Below are 27388 nucleotides of genomic sequence, written 5' to 3'. Positions count from 1 at the left end.
CCGTGCCCTGCGCTCCCCGGCCCGGCTGCAGCAGCGCAGGCAGCTGCTACCCTCTAGAGGAGAAAGCTCTGCCCAGCACGAAACCCTTCCGAGAGAGACCGGGCTTTGCGGGGCGTTAAATGCCCCGTGTGTGACTTTCAGATGGTAAAGCATTAGATTTCAAAATTTCGACACCTATTTTTTTTTCCCCCTAGATCCCAAACAAAATCTATCACTGTAAAACTGTTTTCTGTCTAAGCGAGCCCAGACAGAAGCAGCACATCCCAGGAGGGAACAGCCAGACCCACACCTTTGCCATTCCATCCCCCAAAACAGCTCATGCCCCGTTTCCTGGTAATAACGTTAAAGAAATAGAATAATCCAGGAAAGAAAATAAACCTCCTCCTACCTTCCATGGGGAGAGTGTACTGCGACGTATCACTGTCCTGTGCAGAAGTTACTCCCGTGTCCCTGCAAGCAAGCAAGTCCTGCCGGGGGCAACTGAACTCCAACCCCGTCTGCTCGGCTTTAAGCAGGACTGCCGAGATCCCACCCAGGACGGGGTGGAGAATCCTCCCTGGGAAAGAGCAGCTCGGTCACAGCTCCCTCCAGCCGCTCTTCGCATCTCGGCAGGGCTCTGACATGCCGTTTCCTTTCTCTTGCCCTTGGTATTCAGCAGCAGCCCCTTCCACTGCCGTCTCACATCAGCATCTACAACCGAGTTTGCAACAGGGATTGAGTTTGACAGTGCCAAAGGTGTGGGTGGCAAGAAATACCGTCAGGACATAAATGCAGGATACATATAGTTTAAATCAGCTGCAGGACGGAGACGAATGAGACGCGCGGAGGTACTTGAAGCGCTACAGTTACGACAGCAAGAAATCCTCGATAAACTGGAGCGTGGCCCAGCTGAATGAGCTCAGCGCAAAGCACATTGCTGAGCGCTGTTATGCGGACACCACCCCTGACACTCTGCTCTAGTTTTGCCAGAGGCGATGGGAAAAGCATGCTAAACCTAGCGCTTTTACACTGAAACTCTCACACAGCGAAGGTTATTTTCATTAAAACAATCTCTCTATCGAATTCTTTCTGGCTGGAGAAGAGCCAGCTGATCACGGTTTGAACTTACTCCGCAACGACCGGTCCGTTAGGTGCGGGTGGCCAGGCGCTGCTGCCCATGGGCAGCGGGCTTACGGCGGGGTGGGCTGCAGGAGGGCAGATGCAAGCGGGTGAGAGGGCAGCACCCACCTCCACGCCAACCCACCTGAGTGCTGGGCGGTTTGGGGTTCCCTTGGGATTTCAGGCAGGTAAAGACTGGAGGATGCTAGTAGCGTATTTGGGCTTTAATGTGTTTATTGCCCACCGTGTTCATTTGTTCAGTTTTGGACCCGTTCCCTCCTCATTTGAGACTGAACTGCCCAGCACCAGGCAGTTCCCACAGACCCAGGGAGAGCAGCCGATCCCTGGCTCCCACTGCCACAGCTCATGTAGGGGAAATTTAAATTTACAAGTACAGTAGAGAGATGGAGAAACCAGGTAGCATACAACAGCAGAGATCACTGCCATTATTGCTAGGAGACCAGAGTTGATCCCTGCTCTCCGTTTTCAGCTGCTCACAGCACACAACGGACGCCTGACTGGGCACCAGTGCTCATTACTGATTAACTCTGTGCCACGCAGTCTCGCACCAGGTAACGAGGTTAAGCACTAATGAAGGAAAATGCAAAAATGTTCCAGGTCCTCGTGGCTGCCAGACATGTATAGCAAACTGAAATAACTCCTGATGAGGTTTCTAGTTGGAACACGCTTCTGCATCATTTGTGGAGGGAGACATCCAGACCTGGGTCTTGGTTACCCTGACCGGGATGTGGTTAGGATAGCCACATACTTTAAGAAGGTATGCTGGTGTGATGAGAACAGAAATTAGCTTTTAAGTGTTTCTGAAATAGGATGGCTGAAAGAACAGTCTTTTCTGACTCCAGAAATCAGAGGAAATGGAGACACAAGCCTCAGACTGGGCTCCCTTCAGGAAAGGGGCCCAGAAGACCCTGTTACCCCAGCTGACTGGGGGTGGCACTGCCTGGAGAAGGCAGCGTTCGGCAGGACACGGGTAACTGCACCACTGAACCCAATACATGCAGTGATACAGAAAAGCGAATAATTACCCTTCAGAAGAGGAGCAGAACCAAAGCCGAGCTTTGTCCCACCGCCCCAGGCTGTTCCCTGCTGCCACGCTGGGCTTCTCACACAGCTCTGGGGCTTTCCAAGTCACGTCTCCCGCACTCGCGCACAATTAGCACTAACCAGAGGAGACCTGGCACCGCTGACCCGCCGGGGCCGGGGCGGCAGGACACCGGTGCCGTGTCTGACGCGTTGGGTCTCTTCTAGCCAGGCCCCCGTTCCTGCAGAGCCGGAGGGGACCTGCGCCTACGTGCGACGCCTGCGCCTGCTCCCTGGAGGCGGCCTGACCCCGGCTTCCTTCCCAGCCTCTCTGAACTCCCGGGCCCTCGGAGGAACAGCACAGCGATATTTTTAGCCTGTTTACAAAGACAAAGCAGTACATTTCTGCGCAGCTTGCAGCAAGCGAGCACAAGTTGCGTAGTCGGTGGGTCGCAGCAATGTGGAGGTGGTTTGCCAGGGTAGATGCTGGCATCAGAGGAGGAAAGAGAACCAGAAAGAGCACCTGGAGAACCTGGCTATTTTGCCTTTCCTTTGATAAACTTTTCTTCTTCTGCGGCTCCCCCGAGTGCCGAGAGTTTCAGCCTCCCCCCGCCAGCGACCCGGCTCTGCAGGAGCAGCAGCGCGGGAGCACCACGGGCTCCTGCTGCTCCCCTCTGCCATTGCTGGAGACCATGAGGAACCTCAGGGATCCAGTCGCTGGATCTTTTACATGGTCTCCGGCGAGAGCGTTACCCACCTTACCGATTTCTTTCTTGCACTGCAATGCTTAGGCTAAGCACAGCAGCCCAGGAGCAATAGGAACAGTTGTCAGAAAAGTAACCAACCTTCTTCGGCTCCACATTACAGTCACCTGGAGTTTGTGCACACAAGTCACGTTAGCATTCTGGCCACCCTGTCACATGCAGAGCAGATATCATCTTCCCCTTTCTTTGCAGACATTTTCAGGGTCACTGATGCCCATATCCTTACATCTTAAATACTTTTTAATTGGAGCAGTATTGTCATATATGTCGTTTGCACACAGGTGTGCTTCTGTAGCCTTGGAGTCCCCACGCCTCTGCATCTGGCCAGTGCTGGGTAGAGGACACCAGGTAGGTGCCTCCTCGTCTGGTTCAGTACAAATGTACTAAAGCTCATGCTTTACATTCAACACCAGCGAATGCCATTTGCTCTTCTCCCAACACTTCTAAGTGTTAAGTTTTTGTTCCATTTAGGAGGTTTTGGTGTGGACAATGTCACAGTTGCTTCACCAAATGCCCCTTCAGCCCCGTAACATCTGCCTGTGTTGCAAGGCATCGGGATTGCGCGTGGCAAAGCACGGCCTGATGTTCATCACGCTTCCCTGCTGCCCCTGGCCTCAGACCACGGTAACGAAGGGTGTCTCCGGGCTTCCAGCCAGGCACACACCAGACCTGCTCTGCTCTGCGGCCAGGAGGAGACTCAGCCCAGTTAGCCATCGCTCGCTCTTCTTCACAGAAGAAGGTGGTCAAGCAGAGAAGCAGTTTGTATTGGAGCTCTCGCATCTGGAGCAGGGTAGTAAATACTACCCAGGGCTCTGTCCCTTGTACTTAGATAAACCACGTCTGTGCTGCTTTCTCACAGCCCAGCATAACTCGCATGCAACTGTCTGTTCTGGAAGGTCGCCCTGGCCAAAACGAGTCAACACAAGATGTTTCATCTCAGAGCGGGGCTGTGTGCTCGGACACAAGCCCAGCAGGGGCCGGGCTATGGGCAGCCAGTACGTATGGGTGGGGAAAGGATATCTCAGAAGGAGGCTTGAGCCAACGCAAGTCTCTGGCAGTGACTGCAAGACTAGAAAGGGGGGAAAATCTCAACCCGTATGGGGCCAAATCACGCTAGATTCCCTAAAAAAAAATACGTTTGGAGGGGCTGGCCCTAATGCTTTTGCGGGGAGAGCTGAGCAGGTCACAAGTGCTTGATGCTGCGCTGAGGCGAGCAGGAGCAGCGTGGGCTCAGCCCGGGGGGGAGCGTCTCTCCCCACTTGCTCAGCCGCCCACGGCAGAGCTCTGCGCTGGTGGGAGGGGGACAGTGACCTGGCTGAGCAGGGGGACAGCCTTGTCCCCTTCCCGGGTATGGCTGGCTGCCTCCTGCGGCCCCCCGGGCATCTCCAGCCCAGGCCAGGTCTCACCTCCCTGCTGCTCCCACCGGGCACGTTCAGGACTCCACATTAGGGCTCTTCAGCAACGTGCTGCCTACCGAGCTGCCAGCACAGCGAAAAACACTGTTCTTACCTGCTCTGTTTTGTACAGACGAGGCAGGAGAAGAGAGCACCAGGTCACAATGTAAACCGAAAGCCTGCGGTGACCTCCCTTGAAGACAAAGCAACCGGGGGACAGGTCTGGGCCAGGTACGGCTGCAGGAAAGGGAGGCAGCAGGGCACAAACCGGAGGGAGCCCTCCCTTCCAGCCAGTGCTGCCTCCCGGTCACCAGCCAGCGGTGGGCAGGGATGTAGCACGGGCTACGGCATGCTTCATTTTTTCTGGATTACGTACGGCTTTGCTGGTCGTTGGGCAGAAGGGGAGGGACCGCTGTCTCCCTGGGTGCTTGTGACAACACTGCAAAATAATGGTTGAGGCAAGTGGCCTTCTGGAAAAAGCCCCCGACAGACCGGGGGAGGAGAGACAAGGGGTGCACCTGCCCCCCCTCCCTACCCCTTTTCCAGCGTGGTGGATGGGTGTCTCGGTCCCTCTGCTCCTGTGAGCCCCGGGGGAGCTGCCTGGGAGACCCCAGGCACGGAGCACAACCTGCCATCCAGGGAAAAAGAGAGGAGCCGGCCCCATACAGGCTGCTAAATCTTTACTTCCCAGCCCTTCGTACTATGCAGCAGTTGGACTGGCATGAAGTGATTTGTTTCAAAAGGCTCTGGCTTGTTTCCCCCTCGAAAGCTCTCGGTGTGGTTTCTATTATGTCCCAAAATAGAAACAAACAGTTGACAGTGTGGTTCACTGCAAGAGTTTCTTCCCTTTCCAAATGCAGCCCATACCTCAAGGTGCGGCGGCAGGATGCCAGGACCAAAGGTGGCTCTGAACGAGGTGTCACTCAGTGGACCAAGTGTCTGCAGCACTTGGAATCCTGCTGGGCTCTCACCCTTGCTGGGGACCCCCACGGCCGTGCTCGCTGTAACACCCCGAGCCTGGGGGTGCTGGGGGATGCAGCCACTGGGAAGGGCTTGCACAGCTCCCTGTCCAGGGACCCAGCGAAGAGCAGGTCTGATATACCATTCTTGGGGCTTTATTTTCTTCTCCTCTGCATTGACTCAGAAATACAAGTGCACTGAAGAGTCTGCTAATTTCTTAATTGGAAAGACTTATCACAACATTGTTTTTAGAGAATAGATGCAATAATATTAGGCAGAAGAAAATGTACCTTTTGCTCTACTGAATACTGTTGCTTTCTTGGTGTTAAGCTTTGGTTTTAACACCATTAAGTAGAAGAACTAATGATATCTCAGGCATGATTGAACTCGGTCACAATAACTTATAATGCCTCTGTTTTTGTGCAGAAAACAATACAATTAGAGTGTGAAGAATTACTTTGACAAAGCAAGCAGTTTGTCATGCCTAATTTTCTCCCATCTTTCTGTAATGTAAGTCTATCAAACACACTGTATTAAAAATAATTTTTCTCCTCTGATAAATAACAGATCATATTTAATATCTACAGAAACTTCAGCTCTAACCCCTATCACCATCAACAGCACGTGTACCAGCACAGCCCTCGGGGCGAAGGCCCGTGCTTCTGGGGCACGTGCAAACAGCAGCGGGGAACAGCTTTGGCCAAAGGAATTGCCAGAACTGCTGTCGTCAAAGGTCCAATAGCATTAAAATACCTTAAAGAGCAGAGGTCCAGATTGCCAAAAGCCCATTAGCTTGTATTTGGAATAAGAGATGATCTCTACGGGTTTTTGAGATAGCTATAGCTTGGGTTTTTAAGTACCACCTAAATTGTGTTACCCTGGGAAGGGATAGGCTGCGTTCAATCAGAGGTATGCACGTTTTCATAGGAAACTATTGAAAGAGTCTCTATTTGTTGAAGTGATATTTTCTAAAGTAAAAAATATTTTGATATGCCATTTCTCTCAATATCTGTGTGTGCATGTGTGTGTAAATATTTTCCAATTAATATCAGGACTACTACTTTGCAACTTTTTTCTGAGAAACCCAGAATTGCAATAAACTGTAGTCCTGAAGGCTGACCTTTGTGATATGCTCCGGGACCAGAAGTGTGAGTTTGTGCCTTTCCACCACCTGAGGACAGAAGGGATAACACAAACCTCCCTGAGAAACAGCAAATGCCTGAACTCTGAGCTCCTCAAAAGGCTTCTTAATCGTGCTGAACCTTAGTCGTACTGTCTAGAAGAGTTGTAATTTAAGTCCTGGCTATTGTTTTGGAGAAGAAAGACACCATCCATCTGGCAGAATTTGTGTTACTTCTGCTCCTCCGTAACAGTCATGCTCGATACTCCCACTGACCAACACATCTTGTACGTACACGTGATAAACTCCTCGCCGCTTCCAATGGACTGTAACGCTAGCCTGGAGTGACGGGCTCCACAACTGTGAGCAGTGACGATGGTTTGGTGCTACCATTCAGTCCAGCTCAAACGCCTTGCTGCTCTAATGCCAGAGTCATGACCAGCCCACACAAATTAAAGCTAGGATTTTCAAAGTGGCTTGAGGACCTTGGCAGCCCCTGAATCATAGATCTTACATGCAAATACAATTTCCAATGTCTTATTCCTCCACTGAAAGTCCCCAATTAATCTGACAGCCTCTTTGCCTCCATCCTACAGGAGGAGCACATGGCACCTCACTCGCAGCATCAATACACTTCCAAACTAAAACTTAAGTTCAGCCCAAAGAATAACTTGCTGCTTGTTTTGAAAGAGGAACAGGGATGTTTGCAATAACAGTTAAGCCCCTTGGCACCTCTGAAAGGTCTTCTTATAAAGCGTGAAGTGCCTTTAGGCTCAAGGGAAAAAAGAAATATCTCAGTTTGGTGGTTGCTGCTTTGACTTATTTTGAACACAGTCTTGGGGCCAGAGAGAGGGATGCACGGCTGGCAAGAGAATGGCAGGTTGCCAGTTGGAAAACTGCTACAAAATCTCCTGTCTCGCAAGCTGAATGCAAGCCACAGGTGGAAAGAGCTCTGCGCAACCCACCGAACTCCTAAAAAAATGTTCTAGAAAGCCATTTTTCAGTAACTAGAACATTTATTACTCTTGTCCTGCCTGGGATGCTGCCAGCTCCCTGCTGGGCACTGGGACCATGCATCAGAGAAGAGGACCACCACGGGCACTTCGTGAGTGCAGCGTTGCCGCCGTGGTACGCAGCGCAGGGTCCCGGCGCAGTCCCGGAGCCCGCTGCCCCCGGGCTGCCGTCGGCCCCGCACGTGGGCCGGCTGCCCCGCACGTGGGCCGGCTGCCCAGGGCTCCGCTCCGAGCGCGGTCGCTCTTGCTAACGTGCAGCCTGGGAGCTCGGAAAGTAAGACTTGTGGATGGGTAGCTGGACAGATTGACCTGTTATTTCTGGCATCCTACAAAGGCTTCCTGAAAAACCGTGCAGGTTCAAGTTCACATTTTCCTGTAAACACCAAAAATCAAGAGGAGCCCAGAACTGACCCTCAGCCTTGTCAGCTTGGGCGGATTCCCTGAGCAGCAGCCACCCCCAAATCCCACATTGCCCCAACCACGCCAGCTCCAGACTTCCAATAACATCAGGGAGAAGAAGAAGATGACAAGAAACCTTTAGAAAATGGGCTTTGTGGCAGTCATTCTTAAGAGCTTTCCAGTTACGCTTTGGCTTTTAGACACCAATGACACTTCGAGAAACACCAAGGAGATACCAGAGGTGCTGATGTTAAGAAGTGAAATGGGAAAGTGGGAGGGTCAGCCCCCTGAAGGTGGGGTCAGGCTCTCGGATCCCAGACACCCTCTTGGACCAATCTAGTGTTGTTGTTTTAATTTTTTAAAGACAAGTCAATGTTAAAGTCAGTAAGAACAATCTGGTGTTATTTATTCATTTGTTTTTAAGGACAAGACAACATGAACGTAAAAATCTGGATTTAGCCAGGGAAACAAACTATTTTTGAGTATTTCTGCCGTGCATTTGCATCTGTCAAGATCAAGAAGTTCTCGGTTCCAGCCAAAGAAAACATAATATAAATTTTTTGTCTAACAACAGTTGCAAGGGGCTGTTTCCATATGCTTTCACTATGCAGTATACCAGAAACCTTCTTGCAAAGCACAGGCACTAGACAAGCCTCTCAGGGGGTGTAACCACGCATGTTCCCAGGTAATACTTGGCACCAAACCCACCTGCCTGCTCCTCCTAGGACTTGCCTGCTTCCTGGCAGCGCTGACCAAGCAGGGCTGCAGCACAGCTCCGGCAAGCATTAAATGGCGTGAAATCCAGGGACCTTGGAGTAACAAAGGTTAGTTCTTGATCTAAATTCCTCATGGGATGATTGGAGCAGCCTCAGATTTTGTGCAAATATGCAGAAGAGTTGGGCAGCTGAGATCTAAAGTCGAAAGCTGACCTTCCCCATATGCTAGGGGCTGGCTTGCCCCAGGCTTTGGTTTAGCCTCGTGGCCCTAACAGTGTAATATCCGTTGCGGAGTACCAACAGAACGAGCCTGGTCAGATCTTTGCTCTGCCTTCACACGGGTCCTCGGGATGTCTGTCCTTAACCTTGGTATTGCTCTGACAGGCACAGGTTTCCAGACTGAAAGGATCAAATTGGAGTTTTCATGTTTCACTTGTTTAACTCAAGCTACTCCCCACTACCTACTCTCTTATTTTTGCCCAAGTTGTTCATTAGCGTCCTTTTGAACATCAGCAACACCCAAGAGCATAACGGCAACAAATGGCAGAAGGAAGAAAATATGAACTGGAACAGGAGTTCCCTATTCAGCCTTCAATCAAATTAGCTCCTACTGCAGTCAGTGCAGGCAAAAGCTGAGTAATGGATTTTTTCTTTTACCACCTGTCCACTAAAAGCTTTGGAGTTCACCTTAAAAATAACCTCAGCACTGCCTTCCAGTGCTGCGCTCCCTGCAATAGTTCTTAACAGGACATGACAGTACTATGTGCACTCAGAGATGCTCTGGAAAGGTTTAGCTCCATCACACCTGGGTTTATCCAGAACTTCTGTATTGACTTCACTCTGAAAATCTGCCAGATCTGAAATCAAAGCCCTAGAAGAAACTCCTTGTATTCACCCACCAAGTACTCCTCACTGCTCCCAAGAGCATATGTATTTTTACCACAATATACCAGGCTTAAAGCCCCCAAAGCTCCTTCCAGCAACACTGCTGTTCTGGAAGGAGGTTTTATTTAGCATGTGTTTCATAAGCACAGATTTCATCCTGCCATGCAAAGCTTACATTTCCCCCCCAAGCAACAGGCCAGCAGCATGTTATAGTCTGTGCACTAACTACTTTCTCAGAACATGAATTTTTTGCTATATTCTCCTGAGCTCTTTATGCATCATTACCCAAAAGCTGGTATCTAAGGGAATATTTCTTCGTTTACTCCTTCAGGCTTATTTCTGGGCTTGTCCTCACAACTGCTTGTGATCACACAGCTCTAAGCATTACTCGTGTGCCTTGAGAAGAGGCTGTCAGGCACTGCGCCTTCAGTCACAGTGCCCAACTGGACCGACACCGTCATAATTTAAAATGTCTACAAAACTCCAGCCAACAAACAAGTAGAGCTATTGAAAGTTAGAAATCAAATTCTAGATAAATCTGCAGATTTGCAGCTCTATATAGAAACCAGCAGTTCAAAAAACCCACTTGGTCCCACAAGCGAAAAAAGCAGCCCAGGCGAAGGCAAGTACTCTGGTGTGACACACCAGCACGACACGCAGTGCAGCCGCATTAAAAGGAGCACACCTGCCAAAAAAGCAGAGGTATTTTCATTCCTCGATCAAGGCCGTAGCCCTGATGCTCAGTTCACACCGGCACGGGATTAAATATGCCTTTGGACTGACCTGCGAGGCGTTTTTCCCTTGTGCTCTTCCAGAAGCCGTCCCACGCCTTGCTGGTGGAGCCCCTGGGGTGGTGGCTGAGGCATCGCCTCAGGGGGGGCTTCCCCGGCACCTCCATCCTCGCCCCGACCCACTCAGCGTCTCGGAGAGAAACTGCAGCGCGTTAGGACCACAGCAAAGCCACTCTCCCAGCTTTTGCCTCTTAAGCTGGACCGGCAAAGTTTCTGCCCAGGAGAAGTCGGCAGGTAGTTGGTGAACATCCCGCCGGGTCCCACCACGGAGCTCGGCCCAGCGCTGAGACTCGGCTCCCACCTCGTATAAACACAGCCGTTCCCTACCGCGAGGGTAATAAATAAAGAGCGAGGCTACGCACATCTCTGGGAGCGCCGTACTGGTGCGTTCCCAACTGCGCTGCGTTAACCGTCTGTGTAACTAACGCCTTCCTCCTCCTTTCAGGGCTTGCTGATTTACAGTGCCTGTGCGGTAGGTCGCGTGCCTGCCATCTCCTTTGCTAGTCTGCAGGTTTTGGGGATGTTTTTTGTTGGGTTTGGGTTGTTTTTTTAATATTTATTTTGAAGAGAGCAGCCTGGTCTAGAAGCGGAATGGGATGTTTCTCCTGTGTTATGGGATTAACCTGAGCGAAGGTTTTGTGCAGAGACCATTCAAACAAAAGAGGTCTCCAGGACTCAGATTAGTCAGTTACCTGAGGAACATCCTCAGAGAAACCCTGCTCCAAAGGCACTTCTCTCCTGCGTTATCCACTCTCTAAGCAGCAACAGGGATGTACAAAAATCCTCTGCCACATACCCGTTCAGTTACATGCCTGGAAATAGCACCCACATAAGTATGTTCTTAATAAGCGCATGCTAGGAGAAGTAGAGGCACACCCAACCATTAAATTTAGGTTTCCTCCCCATTTGGGACGTGAGGATGGAATAGATTTATAATGGAAGCCACGGCGTACGTACAAAAAGCAAATACCTGACACGTAGCTCAGCACTGACGAAGCTCCTTGGCAAAGTCAGTCCTGGAAAAGAAAAGCAATTAATGGGGAGATAACCTGAATGGAAGGTGACTATGAATGACTGCTGGGCAGGCTTCCCACATCCACCATTTCTATTTCTGGCAGCAGGTTTGGATCTGATATCTCACAGGAATGAGTTTTGATGGTATTTGTTGAAGGGAGTTCAGCGCACAGCAACACTTACCGGGCTGCTCCAGCACATGCGTCGCCGACAGACACGCTCGTCTATACCTCAGCTGATAAATCACCAAATCCCCACAGCTGGATGCTCCTCACCGAGCACACAGCCGCATCCAGGGGAGGTCTGAGAGCACCACGGGAGTCTTTAAAGCTGGTTCCTTATGTTGTGGACTGATGCTGCAAACATGCGTCCTGATTAAGACAACTTAATTAATGTCCCTTAGGGGAAGGAAATCCAAGGACTGAGACGCAGCTGGTGACAGGCACAACGGCTGCTCTGAGGCTGTGAACTGCAGCATTAATCATCCCGTCCTCAGAGCCGCCACGTGCTTCAGGCCTGCAGAGCAGACCGGGTAGTTCTCAGCCACGTGTAGCGTGTTTGATACAACAAACTTATATGCGTGGCTGGTTTTTTGGCCTGTATTTCTAAGATACTTGAAGTTAGTATCATGATGAAGAAAAAGCATTCAGTGTGTGCTTCCATTTCAAAAAGTTTTTTTGGTTTTGGACAAATGCAATCCCCAGATATGATCACAGGGGTATCTGGGCCACACAAATAGCCATTCCCCACTCCTCCCTGCCAGGGACATGCTTGGAGCGGCGACTCATCCTGCCCAGGACAGTTTGCAGACACCTCCCTGGCCGCGTTCAGGATGCATTACAGGGAGTTACTCTTCCACGAAGATGAGACTGAACGTGATGAAGGCATTTAGGTTTAAAACTGACTGACGTAAGCAGCCACCTGAAGAGTGAAGGCAGACACACATATCACAACTTGTGCAAGAGGCCGGTTTCCGTCCCGGTGCCTGGTGAGCTGCGTGGGGGGACGCAGAGACACCCTGAGTCCTGCGAGGGCCACCGGACCCACAGCAGCTGGGGGCGTCACACAGCCCTTAGACACGGCTGCTGCTCAGAGGAAGGAAAAAGCATCACGAGCAGCTGGGACAGAGACAGCAAAGTAACAGAATTATGTTCATTTCAGTTTGCTTGATACATTTAATGCCACCTCCCACTGTAGTTATGCTGGCAATGCTTCTAACTAAACCCAGAGGTCTTTAATATTAAAAAGCTATTAGATGCATTTTGTGCCACCTGCAGAGCTCTGCTTCAGGCCTGACCCGGGGGAAGGGTGGTTTTCCTTCTGCCGAAGAGAAAAGGCCACGCGAGTTTTAAAAGGGCAGGAACAAGCCAGCAGAGGAACACGGGTCATCGCCGACGTGCCTCCTCCCCACGGCAGCTTTTCTCCCAGACCCATAACGTGCCGCGAACCGCCGGCGGCAGCTCCGTGCGGCCCCTCTGGTGCGGGCAGTGGTGCGGGCAGTGGTGCGGGCAGTGGTGCGGGCAGTGGTGCGGGCAGCACCGGGCAGCCGGCAGGCGCTGGCCGTGGCTGCTGCCCGCACCGAGGGCGGCGAGCCGCTCGCACGGCCCCCGCGGGCGGCAGGCACCTCCCTGCGTGGGGACAGCGCGCGGTCCTCCCGAGAGCGCAGAACGACCTGCGGGTTTGGTGCCGCTAAGCAATCCCAGCCACAGCAGCGCTGGCGTGCTCCCGGCGTACTGCGCAAACTTGGCTCGCTTCGTGTCATTTTTAACCTGATGCCTAATGAGCCTGTGGCAGTCACCTACAATTTCATGGAGATATCGCAGCTGTAAAGAAGAAAATCTGTTTCATAAAGCCAAAACATCAAGAACGAACAGTCAGGCTATTCACATAAAGGAACTGAAGTACCTCCCGTTGTCTCCCAGGCACGACCCTTAAACCCGAGGCATGCTAAAAATAAAGCTCTGGCTAGGAAAAAGCAGCAAAGTTGCTCCACATTCCTAGAAGCTTCTCACATTCACAACTCCGCCTTGGGACTCCTGCAAGGGCTGAAACATTTCCCGAAACATCAGGGCATTTCGAGATGAAGCAAACATCCTCACTCAGCAGATGCATTCAGGTAACGCTGGCGTTTTTAAATTACCCAGAAAGGTAAAACAACATATTTGAGCAAAAAAAAAAGCCAACAACTAATCATTAGAGTTGCTGCAAAAATAATCTGAACCTGCCCATAGTATTAAAGGCCAAGATACAATTATTTTTATGCACCATTTAGCATCTCCCTTGTGGAGAACTCGAGCGTTTGTGCATCTGGATTTCATCTGCACCCGAATGAGACCGTGGGTGTGATGTTTTAGCTTGAGCTGGCTGCAGCTGGTAACCATGTGTTTGGATACTGCCACTCTCTCAGAAATATTTAAAGGGGTGTGTGAGCATGTGCATAACTGTTAAAAAAGATAATTAATGATTTAAGAGCTAAGGTTAAACTTGAGTCATTCTTTTGCCCAAAGAGACAGCTTTATTAGCCAGCACAGAGGAGTATTTCCTCACAGTTAAATAAAAAATATAAAGTTTGAAGATAAGTGGCTTATGATTTAGCCAAAGGCCTCTTACAGCACTCAGGGCACGCTGTCAGAGCGAGCCAAGAAATGTCCTGCATCTGTCTGCAGCGGGCAGGCACTGGGCGGCAGGGCTGGGCATCGGCATCAAAACATGCTGAAAGTCTCGAGTAAGAAGGATGCCTGATTCTTCCTTACATGCAAAATTTGGCCACCTCAACTGCTAGATACCAGCGTAAGAGATTTCCCTCCCATCTCTAGTCTAACAGCTAAAGCTGCCATTTCCCAAAGCAGACCATGCCAAGGGAGAGGTTTCACTAGCAGAGGGAGGTTATAACTAGATCAGATAACCCTAGTTAATGTTCACGCCCAGAGCAAAGAGCAAACCTGCTATCTGTCGAACATGACATTATTTACAAATACCATGGTGGTAAAAGCAGCCTGTATCTCTCTTACCCCCAGTCATATTCCTCTGTTACAAATAGCAACACGGAGGTCGCTTCTTTCCTCCTCAAGAGGAAACTAAGATTTTAGGATTAATTATATAAGGCAGGAACAAACAGCACTGTGTTACAGAACAGAGACAGATACATTGGCAGTTGTGTGTTCTTGGGCACGTCAGCTGTCACTTCCGAGGACTGCCTTTACAGAGGAATTGAAGTAGCAATTGCATTTAGTTAAATCAGTCTGAAACATCCATAGGAAGGCTTTGGTCAGCTGTTGTAAGCTTATTACAGTGAAACGAATAAACGTCCTCCTGCGCTGCGGGTGCGACGCCGGTCAGCCAGCCGCCGGCTCTCCCACGGGCGCTGGAACCCACCACCCTCCGGACAGACCCTCCGCGCGGTGGGATGGGGGCTGCGGTGCTGCACCCACCGGATTGCTCAAGTCGGCCTCTCCTATTTCGGATTCGTTGCCTCCAGAAAACATAAGGCAGCACATGCTGTCACCTGTATGCCAAACCAGGTGGGACGGCAGGCACCAGCAGAGAGCCTGTGGAGAGCCGCGGGACCTAAAGTCAGCGTCACAGCAAGGGCAAAAACGGGCAAATGGTCACACCCAGGCTGACGTTCCCATTCCTTCCCAGGCAAACACACGCTTCCCTGACGGCAAAGGCGAGAGACCTTCAGGGAGCAATGAGCGAGAACCAAGCAACCGACAGCAGCGGCCGCAGCCCTCCCAGTTCTGGTACCTCTGCAGGGACGAGACGTTTCATAGCAGGGGAAGGGCAGACCTGCGTTAGCTTTACTCTAGGGAGCACATAGCCTGGAGGGTCGACGGCTGAAAAAACAGAGTCCTGAAACGGCCCAGGGCCAGAGCTGCTAAAATGAGGAGCGGGCTCAGCCCGTCCGTGTGAAGAGACCTGCCGGCATGATGAACTCGCAAAGGTTTGTCTCCCTGCGCCAGGACGAGCTGTTGCTCCCGCAGCTGAGCTGCCATCAGCAGCAAACGCTCACCTCCTTCCCATAACGCTTCTCCCCACTTCCTTCACTTGGAAAAGCTTACGTTACACAGTACATTCCCAACATACAGAACCTGGAAACAGTGTAGTTATTTGTAGTTTATAAACACAAAATTTCATTTAATACCTTTGTGGAAAAATTGTGGAAATCAATGGAGCCCACTGAAGCCAGGGTACTCTCACATGATGGACGGCTGGTTGCTCATCAATTCTTATTTGTCAATCAACTTGTTATTCTGGCACCCTTAAGTTATGGATTTCTTTTTAAATGATAACTGTCATATAGGTTTGGTTATTTAAAATTTTGCTTTGCCATAATTGTTCTGTGGAACATATGAAACTTCTACACCAGGAGAACAGCAGACAGCTTTCCAATAAGGCTCGGAGTCTGTGCCAGCACAGGGATTTTCACGCTATTTTAAGCATTTACAAGTTGTCTCAAGCCTTAAACGATAAAAACATCAAGTAGTGAGAGTGCACTGAACTCAATATTTTGCTATTCAGCTAGCCTAGTGGGAACATGCTAGTGCAAACATTTAAATGTAAGCACCAGCTGGAGGCATTTCCTTCGGCTGCCGCCACGAGGCATTAACCTGGTGTTAACCAGAACCGCTGGATGTGCGCGAAGGCGAGACCCGGGAGCCGCTGCCCTAGAAGGAAAGGCATTAGCTACAGCCAGGGTGCTGTTACCGTGAAGGAACACAGATCTGCTTTAATAATAGCAGCAGGGCTGAAGGTGACAACAGATGACTTAAAAGGACCAATGGCAGGTTTTGCGGAAACAATTGAGAGGCTTAAAGAAGATTTTATTAAGCCTAAATCATCAAAGAAAACTTGTTTGAGCAGTTTCACTTCATCACCCTGCCAAGGACAGGGTTTGTGGGGAGAAGAGGTACATATTGCCCAGGGTTACAGAAGAGCCCGTCACATATCCGCGACACCTCCCCCTGCTCTTTCAGCCTATTTATGCGCCTCACGTCAGGCTTGCAAGTGCTTTTACTGGCACCACTGGTCAAATAATTTGTGTGTGATGGAAACACAGCCATACCAAGCACGGCGGGCATTTAGTCCTGGCTGGACCAGCTCACCCACCTACAAACCACGCTCACCCCATCCCAGCCCACCCTCGGGCTCAGCTGCAGCCCAGCGCCGCAGGCACCGCTGCAGGGGCTGCGAGAAGCGCCGGGCTCCAGCTGGGCCAGATCGGAATTCAACGGAACGCTTATGGGCCTGATGAGCACCGGACTGTGTGCGCTGCCGGGGCCAACCTGAAAAATGCAGCGCTGCAGGCGCTCAGCCTTTGCAGGATTTCAGGAGTATCTACAGACAGAGATAAGAAACTGCAAGGGATGCAGTGCTCACCAGACCTACACCAGCAATTCTGCACGCTGAGGAACGACTAGCGACGTGCTGGGGAGAGGCTGTGCCCTGCAGAGCTGCTCTCTGAGGGTGCGAGGGAGTCACCTGGTAAAAAAACCCAACACCTTTTTTAAAAAATAGGGATTGGAAAATAATGTTTAAAAAAAAGAAGGCATGTTTTCCAGCAATTTACCCAAAGAGTATCCATAGCCAAGTAGCAGGGAAAGCAGAGTCCAGAGCTGAAGGAATGATTTATTCAATTTCTTTTTAAAATAAGACGCCCTCAGTTTCCCAGGAAATTCTCTAAAAGGACAATATTGTGCCAAAACCCCCCAGCTTTAGTTTTCATAGTCTCAGAGTGATACATTTATAAGCCTATACCAGGATAAAAATTGACAGCTCAAGGGGATCACCATGTTTCTGAAGACAGAGAATGAAGAGCTGAGAAGGAAGTTATTAGAGCCTGAAAAAGATATTCCCTTCAAGTAAAATACTGTTGTTGTATGCGTGGGAGTAGGGGCGGGTATGAGAGCAGTTGTGTATTTCTTCAGAGAACACAGGCATTTGAACGAAATCAGCAATGATACTATAAACTAGAATCATATTTCAAATAAACACGTAAGTGACAAGTGTTATTTCAACACGTCTAGTTTCTTATCTGTTGAAAGCGCTGTTAAGAAGCCTCTCTAAAAGCGCCAGAATTTTTTTGCTCCAGCAACACTTTCCATCGGCACGAGCTGCAGTGACAGGGCAGGAGGCTTTTAAGCGTGACATTTCTTTTAGTATTTTGTTGACACCTTTTGGTTTGGAAAAATTCGTTCCAAATCCTACAATCCAGCAACTAAAGTGACTAGAGAGCAGCAATGTGTTAATCAAATATTGCCAGGAGTGACCAAAAGCCTTATTGTGCCATCAAATCGCATCATAACATGGTTTTTTATGTTAAACTGCATGTACTAAACGTGAGAGCCCACAAAGTGTGAAACCTAACTTCACCATCAACATTGCATCTGCTCATGAAAGGTAATCTCTACGCCAGCGCTTCACCTTTCAAGAAGCAAAGGCTTAACCTTTCCTCCAGAGCCGCCCCATCGGCTTATACTCGCGTCACGCAGAACTTGCTGACAGCGGGAGCATGAACAGCACCACACGCCGCGCTCGCCGACACGTCCTGCAGCAGCTGCATGAGCCCGCTCTCAGAGAAATTAAACACGTTTCTTTAAGTCACTTCAGGTTTCAGGTCATATACGCTCACGAGCAGGATCATTAAAGAGCAGGTGCTGCTGTCGACTGTTGCTGCTCTCCCTGAGACGGTGGTAGAGGTTCCCCAGGGCCGGCTCAGGGGCGCAGCACCCCGTGTCCTCGCCCATGGTGGTGGGCTCGGGGTGGGGGCACAGCCCAGGAATACCCCAAACCCCAGCGTCCGTGCAAACGCTCCCAGATGGAGCAGGTGTCCCAGGATACTGCCTAGGTTGGATAAAACATAGTTTTACAAAACTTAGCAAATATATTTGAAAATAACCTTAGAACTAAGCTGAGACAGGTCCACTACTTTAGTGGGTTCAGCCTCCCAGTGAAGCCCACCTGGAACCAACCACCACTTCTAGGAGAAAGAGTCGCAGAAGCCAGCACAAACTAACAGACGATCAGTAACGTGGCGATCGAAGCAGGTTTGGATTTCCTTGCTCCAGAAGAGCTAGATCGACCTCTGCAAGTACAGGTGAGGGACACGCAAATTTCCAGGGAGAAGCTCTAGAACTGGGGCTATAGCTGTGACTCCCGTGGCAAACACATTGCTTGCAGTAAAACAATCAGTCCAACAAACGCTTGCTCATCAAGAAACTTGAATGTAAGCAATCCTTCTGTACAAGATGTTTAATAACTCTCCCTGAAAGTTACCGAAGACATTTGCCAAGAAGCCTGTGACTCAAAGGGTGTGTGCTGCAGAGACACCCCCCTGCCCCAAGCGGGACCTGCAGCTGACCCAGCCTGGATTCAGAGTTGCAGTTCCAGCATCTCACATTTTCAGCCCCACGTCCTAGTATTTGTCACCACCTGCAAAAGTGCTGAAAACTCTAGAAGAAAAAGCGAGAAAACTCTGAAAGAGGCGGTGGGATTAGCTCAGGCACGCGGATGCCGGCAGCCACCAAACACACAACCCGGCACTGTCATCCCCGCCGCGGTACCCACCGGGCCTGGCCCCAGGAGCCCGCCGAGATCCACGCCACGCTCCCTCGGACTGGCACCAAAGGTGTTGCATGCAGCACTGTCTGGGCTTCACAGCAGAGCCCATCCCTGGTTTACCAAGTTTATATCCCTAGGATCCAGCTCGGAACAAACGTCAGCGCTGGGCCCGCAGTAGCAGCTTCTGCAGAAGCCAACGTACCACGGACCAGGGTTTGCTCCAAAGGCAGAGGTGGCCACGCAGGTTTCGCAACAGGCAGCTCGCTCCTGACAACAGCTAAGCTACTGAGCGGAGTAGCTTTTTTTTTTTTTTAAGGAGAACCTCTTGGAACTATGAGGAGTCATATATGTTTACCAGGCTGGTTAAAAAACCCGCACGGTTTTAATGTGGAAGTTTGCTTTCAAAAAAGTGTTTTGGTCAATGTTTAAATGCCTCCGATGGTTGGCGTATAAATTTAATAGTGGAGGCAATGATAAGGAGATGCAGACTGGAAATAAGGTACCAAATTGTAACAACAAGGGCAATTTAGGTCTCACACACATTATCAAGGGTCGTCATAGATCACCGGCTATTTTAAAAAATTAAGGTTAGATTTCGTCTGGAGCAGGCGCTAGAGTCAGCTCAGTTGGAAATGCATTTCGGGGAGCGTTACCGCCCGTGTTAGGCAGCGTTCCTAGTGCAGCACCACGAAGGTTTCTGCTCCGCACCTACCCGAGCCCCCTGCCCAGAGGAGGAGGAGGAGGAGGAAGAGGAGGAGGAGGAGGAGAGGAGCGCTGGCTCTGGCTCTAGCAGCGGGGGGGGGCCCTCGGCGCCCGCCCCCTTCCCACGGCCCGATTCTCTTCCCCACGAAGTAAGCCCTTCCCACGGCCCGATTCTCTTCCCCACGAAGTAAGCCCTCCGCGCCTTCGGGCACCCGCCGTCCCTTCGGCTCGCACGCGTGGGGAAGAGCGCAGGTCCCCCCCGAGGGGCCGCTCTTCTCCCCGCGCACCCCCCCGCCCAGCTCTCCTCTTTCCCACGCACGGGATCCGTTACCGGACAGACAGAAGGACAAATAAAAACCGATGGCAGCAAGGCGTGGGGCCGGGCAGAGGAGGAAAAGGCGACGGTCCCTCCCCGTCGGGGAATCGAACCCCGGTCTCCCGCGTGACAGGCGGGGATACTCACCACTATACTAACGAGGAGCGGGAGACCCCTCTGCAACTGCCTTACTTGAGCCACTGCGACAGCGCCCGAGCACAGTGGTGACCGGTCATCATTGTCATCGTCGTCATCATCCTGCCGTCGGTGATCATCATCACCATCGTCGTGCTGTCGGCGACCATCATCATCCCACCGTCGGCGACCATCATCATCCCGCCATCATCCCTTCACTGATGCCCTCGGGGGGCCGGCAGTTTTCTCTCCTGTCCCTCTACTTCTCTTGCTGCAGGCCACTGTGGTTGCTCCGGCTGCAACGATCCAACCTTGTGAGCACAGAGAGGCCGCTCAAAATACCGGGGGAGCGACTCTTTGCCCTGCCTCGGCCTCTCTGCGGTGCGCAAGCTCTGCTCGCACCCGCTGTGTCCAGAGCTGAGACCGTCTGTGCTATTTCAACTGAAAAGGTGCTCACCACAAAGCTTCCTGTGTAAGGGCTGAGCTCGGGCTTCAATATTTACGTTACAAATGTACACACGCACATACATATACATCCATACTATGTCTATAGGATATACACTTTAAAGAACAGGTAAGCTCAGCTCCAATACTTATTGCAGTAGTCTAAGTCCACAATCACTGCTCTGTTGGTATCAAAGCAAGTCAGGAGACTGCATTTATGTATGTAAGAACGTGATGCTGCATTGCATCCACTTCCATGGAAGCAGCATGTCAGAGTCTGAATTAAGATCCATCTCCAACAGCAAAAAGTTAGAAAAAAGGGGTTTTTTTGGTGAAGATTCAGAAACGTTTCTCTCCCCATCCAAACTGCTGCCAATTCCAGAAAACTAGGAAATACACACTGAGAATACAGGGAAAACTCAATAGAAGAGACTTCACTTCCAGATTTCACAGGAGCTGAAGAAGTTAAAGGAAAACATAGAATCATAGAGGTTGGAAAAGGCCTTTAAGATCATCAAGTCCACCTGTAAACCTAACACTGCCAGGTCGACCACTAAACCATGTCCCCAAGCACTACGTCTACGTGATTAAAAACCACATGGGGTGAGCACCTAGTGCCACTGTCATGGGCTACAGGCAAGAGGGGACTCCCACCCATCCTAATCAGTCATGTCCAGCTGTAGGTAGGGGAAATCACCACGCTGAGGCAGCACCTATAGAGCCGGGGGTGGGAAATGAGCTGTTATTTTTGTGTCAAGATTAATTTGGGGTTTGTTAGTTGATACAGAGGAAATGGACATAGAGCCAAAGCGCAACCACAGCTAGTGAACTGTCACCAAACAGCTTAAAATTAATACTACATTTATTTCCCAGGCTGGAACATGCTGTGGAGTGTTTTGTAACCTTATCTGTGTGCTAAGGGAGCCTCCCGCATACTGCAATGTTTGCCTAAAGCTCCTCTCGGTCTGGCAGCGAAGCTGTTTGCGTTGGCAACTCTCTGCCCTCCTTCCCCGTGCAAGATCCCAGTGTGAGAGAAGAGCAGCTGAAAATGGAGAACTTGAAATCACACACCTTTTATGAGATCCCCAGAGGTCCCATTCTCACCCCATCAGAGCAAAGAGCAGCAGTATTTGGTGTGAAAGATGTTTATAACCTCTACAATACATTCCTGGTGGAAGCTGAAACTGATTTTTTAAAACTGTCCCATAGCAGAACTAATATCTGTTTGTCTGAAGGTTTCTTTACTCCATCCTTCTCCATGTCATCAGTTTTCCTGTGGTAGCAGAATCAAACCCTAATCCTCAAAGGACATGAGAACTGCAGGACTGAAGTGTTTTCCTGTCTCATGTAGGTCTCAGTTTGAGCTGACAAATACCCATAAAGTGCCAGACAGCTGGGGTGTTAACTTAGAGGTAGCAATGGATTAATTGAGAAAAGCTGAAACAGCTATGGCCTCCAGCTGTCAGCTCTACACCTTGTGCAAATGATGGCTAAAGAGCCTGGAAGGCTTCTGAACTGATCCCATTTATAAGTTTACAAACAAAAGGTCTCATGTTGTTGAAATTCATCACCTTTCCTGGTAGATCAGAAACCAATGTTAAGCCTCAGCCTAGTGCATGACCGCTGGCCAGAACACCCTGCCTGCAAGTCACTCACACCAACACCTGTGAGAGAATGAATTTGGGAAGGGCAGGTGGGTAACATAAAGCAGACTGGTTTCCAGAGGATGGGGAATGGTGGCTCTCTCAAAAACTGGCTGCCATTAAATACCCCAAACTGAAAGATGACTCAATTGCAATTTAAAAATAAGTACATTTAATGGCCAGAAAAGAGATGAGGTCATTAGATTTTGAACACTTGCAATTCCCCTCGTACCAACTTAGAGAGTCTTAGCGACGATGGGGTTTTTTGTTTGTTTGTTTGGGTTGTGGCTTTTCCCCTCCTTATCGTCTGCGGTAAGAACAGGTGTGCTCTACTCTTGGGGTAGTTGTGCACACCATTAGCTCAGCAATGTGTTTTACCTTCATGAAGGTAAATCCTTTTCTAAAACCTCTGCTTCACCAGGGACAAACTAACAGCAACGCACTTGGTGGGAAGAAGGAAAAGAGGAATCCATGAGTAGGTCGGTGTTGTCCAGCACTAACCTTGTCACAAGTCCCAGAGCTGGCTTCAGAACAGCAATTCAGCATTCCCCATGCCCTGCGAGCAGCTCTCCAACAGTGACCTGAAAAATCTTGCCTAAGTAATGCCTTTTCCTCTTAGTTTTAAATTACTGATGTAAATCCTTGTACTTCCTACACATTCCCTGGGAAATCTTATTGTCTACTGTCAAACAACATCAATAACTCTCCACAGGTAGCAAACCAGCAAAAGCCTGTGATATAAAAAGTACATAAACAGATTACATCAGAGACAACTCAGTAATTTGCATATCTGGACATGTGGGTTATGAAAGACTCACAACCTTTTATACATTTAGTACAGCCCCCTCAGAAAAGTGAGAACACTGTATTACTCACAGATGGCAGGCTGGTCTCCAAGCTAATAAGCAGCCATAAACCTGTAGGTCTTGGTTAAGATTTTAGATCAGATTCTCCCATTGTAGAGTGTTCCTGAAGTGAAACATAACTCCATGGAAATTAAACACAGAACTGAGCAAACCTCTCAACTTCCCCCTAGCAGAGGTTACACTTCTCCAATATACCCATCAGCCTGAAATGCTGAAATAAAACATCCTTTCTAGTAAGAAAAGTTAGACAGGTAGGTGATAGGACTGCTAGGGATTGTCCTGGAAAGAGGTCTATCTACCCAAAACAAGAAAACGCAGAATGCTCTGGTTCCTGTTGTCCTGAGCAAACTGTAGGGATTCATGGCCTCTAGCAGGAACTTGCCAGGGAATTCAAATGAATTGATAAGCTGTAATAAATTGATCGTAACAGAAAAGCGATAAGGGGCTGTAAACTCAAAGCAAAGTCAAATACTGCAGATGACTGGAGTTAACAGCTAGCACTGCTTCCAGGTTGATGACACTGACTTAGAGTACTTTTTAGAAGCAGCAAACTTAATTTGCTGGGTCAGTTCCTCCAGTGACACCTCCCTCCCCTGCATCTCTAATGCCACTGATTTGGGTATTAGCCCTTCACATTTACGGTGCAGAGCCCCTCTTCTTATGTTCCCTTGCTAGCAACACCTGCTCCCTTCCTGCTTCCAGGCTTGCATTCCTCCGCTGCCACCAGTCTCTGAAAACCAGTCCCTGGCCAAAACTCAGGGCCTTTTGCCTGGATACACCTCACCCCAATATACTGGTCTCCTTCAACAGAACCACCCTGTGAAGCCTAGTAACAAAGGACACAGAAAAGGCTATGGTAGTCAGTACCTTCTTTGCCTCAGGTTCTCACTTCTAAGGTCTGTCTTCAGGCTTTCAGCTCCTTGAGCCCAGGAGCAGAAGTGGTGGGAGCGAGGCATTGCCCACTTGGTGGTGGGTTGACCCTGGCTGGACACCAGGTGCCCACCAAAGCCGCTCTATCACTGCCCTCCTCAGCTGGACAGAGGAGAGAAGATATAACAAGAGGCTCATGAGTAGAGATAAGGACAGGGAGAGATCACTCACCAGTTACCATCACAGGCAAAACAGGCTTGACTTGCGGAAAATAGTTTAATTTATTACCAATCAAATCAGAGCAGGATAATGAGAAATAAAACCAAATCTTAAAACACCATCCTCCCACCCCTCCCTTCTTCCTGGGCACGGCTTCACTCCCAAATTCTCTACCTACCCGCCCCCACACACAGCAGCACAGGCGGACGGGGAGTGGGGGTTACAGTCAGTTCATCACACGTTGCTTCTGCTCTTCCTTCCTCCTCAGGAGCAGGACTCCTCACAGTCTTCCCCTGCTCCAGCGTGGGGTGCCTCCCATGGGAGACAGTCCTCCACGAACTTCTCCAACGTGGGTCCTTTCCACAGGCTGCAGTTCTTCACGAACTGCTCCAGTGTGGGTCCCTTCCAAGGGCTGCAGTCCTTCAGGCACAGACTGCTCCAGCGTGGGTCCCCCATTGGGTCACAAGTCCTGCCAGCAAACCTGCTCCAGCACGGGCTCCTCTCTCCACAGATCCGCAGGCTCTGCCAGGAGCCTGCTCCAGCGGGGAGTCCTCCCCAGGCTGCAGGTAGAGATCTGCTCCACCATGGACCTCCCTGGGCTGCAGGGGGACAGCCTGCCTCACCATGGTCTTCCCCAGGGGCTGCACGGGAATCTCTGCTCCGGCGCCTGGAGCATCTCCTCCCCCTCCTTCTGCACTGACCTGGGGGTCTGCAGGGCTGTTTCTCTCACATATTCTCACTCCTCTTTCTGGCTGCAGTTCCTGTGGCATAGCAGCTTTTTCCCCTCTTCTTAAATGCATTATCCCAGAGGCGCTACCACCGTTGCTCGGCCTTGGCCAGCCGTGGGTCCATCTCACAGCCGGCTGGTATTGGCTCTATGGGACATAGGGGAAGCTTCTGGCAGCTTCTCACAGAAGCCACCCCTATAGCCCCCCTGCCACACAAACCCAATACACCACTCCAGTGGGAGAAAACAAGTTAGGGAGCCCTGGAGCTGGCTGGGCACACATGATGCCGTGGGACCAGACAGGCTCTGCCCAAGGGCGAGGATGGAGCTGACCACTGGCAGATCATGGCCACCAAGGAAGGTTCCTGATGGCAGAAGAAAGGCAAATGTCGCACCCATCCTCAGGAAGGTGTACGTGGGGTACTACAGGCTGGTCAGCCTCAGCCCAGTGCCTGGGAAGGCTATGGACCAAGTCTTACTGGAAGACACATCCAGACACACAAAGCACAAGGCAGCGATTAGGAACAGCGTGGCTTTACCAAGGGCAAAGCGTGCCTGACCAGCCCAATAGCTTTCTGTGATGACTGGCTCTGTAGCTAATGGGGGACCACCAGATGCTGTTTATCCCAACTTTAACAAGGCTTTTGACATCATCTCTCATAGTTAACTGAGAGCCAAACTGGTGAAATACAGAGTGAATAGATGGACAATAGGGTAGATGTAAAATTGGCTGAACAGCCAGACTCAAAGGGCTATGACAAGCAGTACAGAAACTACTCAAAATTTAATTTGCAAGTAATTTCTTAGGTGCTTACTCTGCCTTAAAATCACACGGGCTGCAGGCCCTTTACCTTTCAAGACTTGCAGAGTCCGGAGTTTGGCCATGAATCTTCACTGTCTTTGTAATTCTTCCCCCTCAGTTGATGAACGTATTTTATCATCTGCTTGAAATACACTGTCATTTTGGATCCCTCTTTCTTTCAGGTTTCATCATGCAAAAATCTGCTAGAACAATTCCTCTAGTCATTGCTCAATGTATAAGCTGTTTTAGGGCAAAAATACATACATCTCCTTTATAATTACGTAAAGGAAACCGATGCAGGATGCTGCAATAAACCATGGCCAAAAGCTTCTCTCAGTCAACACTGCTCAGACAGAATCTAAAAGGTTGAGAGGATAAAGTGTTCATACACCACAGAGGTATCTGTCCCATTAAAAATTTGCCATTTACTCATCAACTCAAACATGTTTCTGAGACCTTAAGCACTCTCAGCACACAGATTTCCTTTCTGTACGGCATAGCTTTATGTCCTTCCCTAAAAAGGCACCTTCAGGAACTGAAGAGCTTTGTTGTGTCCATGGAAGAGAAATTTTTCCCTACAGAAAGTTCATACTGTTTCTTCTGTAACTGCTTCTGACCCTGCTGCAACAGAGCTACTCTCATCATTTCCCTTCCTCCACCCGGCTTCCAGGGTCCACACCAGGAGTCTGGGCCAGCCACAGAGTTACTGCAGCCTCCTGGAGGCAATTTGCCCCATGACCCTGTAAGCTTGCAACGGAGCCACCATTGCCAAATTAACTCTCTCAACCACATACTTAGAGGTTGCATAAAAGTTCCCTGCCCCTCCTGCCTGCGGACACGGAGATGCACCTCCCCGAGGCAGAGCGATGCTCGTGGTGCAGCAGACGCCGTGCTGAGTCCACAGTGAGCGGTGCGGTCGGCTCCCTCCAGACTGGAAACAGGAGAACGGGGTCAACCACCCCAGTACCTCCCACGCGCTGCGCACAAGGCGACTGCTACTGCCTTTTCGTACTGTAGCCTGAAACGGCAGAAAGTGGATATACCTTTTGAACACCTGTTGATGGACAGAAATGCCTTTGGAGCAGGGGGGTTTCACTCTGGGACAAAAGGCAAACTTCATTTATAATCTATAGTTCTAAAAAGAGGGAAGTTACAAGGATTATTAAATTAGAGGTTTGTATTTGTGAGTCCAATAAAAATTCAAATACAGCTGGCTGAATAGTCTTACAGTAAGAAGTCACTTGTTTCATACAAACTTATTTTTTTAATCAGATCCACAGATAAGACAGAACTCAACGAAGCTCACACAGCTTACCCCGTCCCCTGAGCTTGCACACGGACTGCGCCAGAAAGCAGTTAAGGACCCCAGCTGCAATGCAAACCAGCTTCCACAAAAAGCTACTGCAGTTCACTCAAAGAAAGAAGAGATATTTCTGCATTAAAAAAAAAAAAACAAACCGAACAAATCAACACCCCATAAACTTGTAAAGGAACTTGTATTTCTTACAGGCTCATTTCACCTAGGTAAAAAGAGTCACTGTGGTGCAGAGTTCCTCTTTGCCAGACTCGATGGAGATACAACACAGAATGGAATTTTCAGGGTTTCATTTTTAACAGTTTTAAAGCAAAGATTTGTAGTTTGGATGGGTAAAATATTTGTACAGTGAATCCTGAAGAACAGTTTCTGACACAGCAAGCTTGTCATAAGATGCATTGCCAGCATGCTGTTGTGGCACAGACTTCATTCCCAACAGCTTCTTGCCCATTAGGCATCCAGTCAGAACAACTTCAGGAAAACATAATTTAGCTTTTCCAAAACATGAGCAAAGAACAACTCCAACAGAGGAGTAATTGCAGTTTATATATAATGTGCAGTTTATACATGAAGTATTTTATTCAACAGGAAAAT

At 49.8% G+C, this 27388-nt stretch overlaps 1 protein-coding gene and 1 non-coding gene across 2 annotated transcripts in view; both read right to left on the bottom strand.

Annotated features, from left to right (window-relative positions):
• LOC104321297 (rho GTPase-activating protein 7-like) overlaps nucleotides 1-849 on the bottom strand; it is a 55123-nt gene extending 54274 nt beyond the window's left edge. The window contains exon 1 of the mRNA XM_069772720.1: nucleotides 389-849. Coding sequence (XP_069628821.1) covers nucleotides 389-395 — 7 coding nt within the window. The 5' untranslated portion in view covers nucleotides 396-849. The remainder of the gene's footprint in view (nucleotides 1-388) is intronic.
• Nucleotides 850-19865: 19016 nt separating this feature from the next.
• On the bottom strand, nucleotides 19866-19937 carry TRNAD-GUC (transfer RNA aspartic acid (anticodon GUC)). The gene has a single exon. It is a non-coding gene; the product is annotated as a tRNA-Asp (tRNA).
• Nucleotides 19938-27388: the final 7451 nt, after the last annotated feature.

The sequence above is a fragment of the Haliaeetus albicilla genome, chromosome 27 (assembly GCF_947461875.1).
Source record: "Haliaeetus albicilla chromosome 27, bHalAlb1.1, whole genome shotgun sequence".
In the NCBI taxonomy this organism is placed as follows: domain Eukaryota; kingdom Metazoa; phylum Chordata; class Aves; order Accipitriformes; family Accipitridae; genus Haliaeetus; species Haliaeetus albicilla.
The sequence above is the reverse complement of the archived record's forward strand: the minus strand, read 5'-3'. Positions and strand labels throughout refer to the sequence as shown.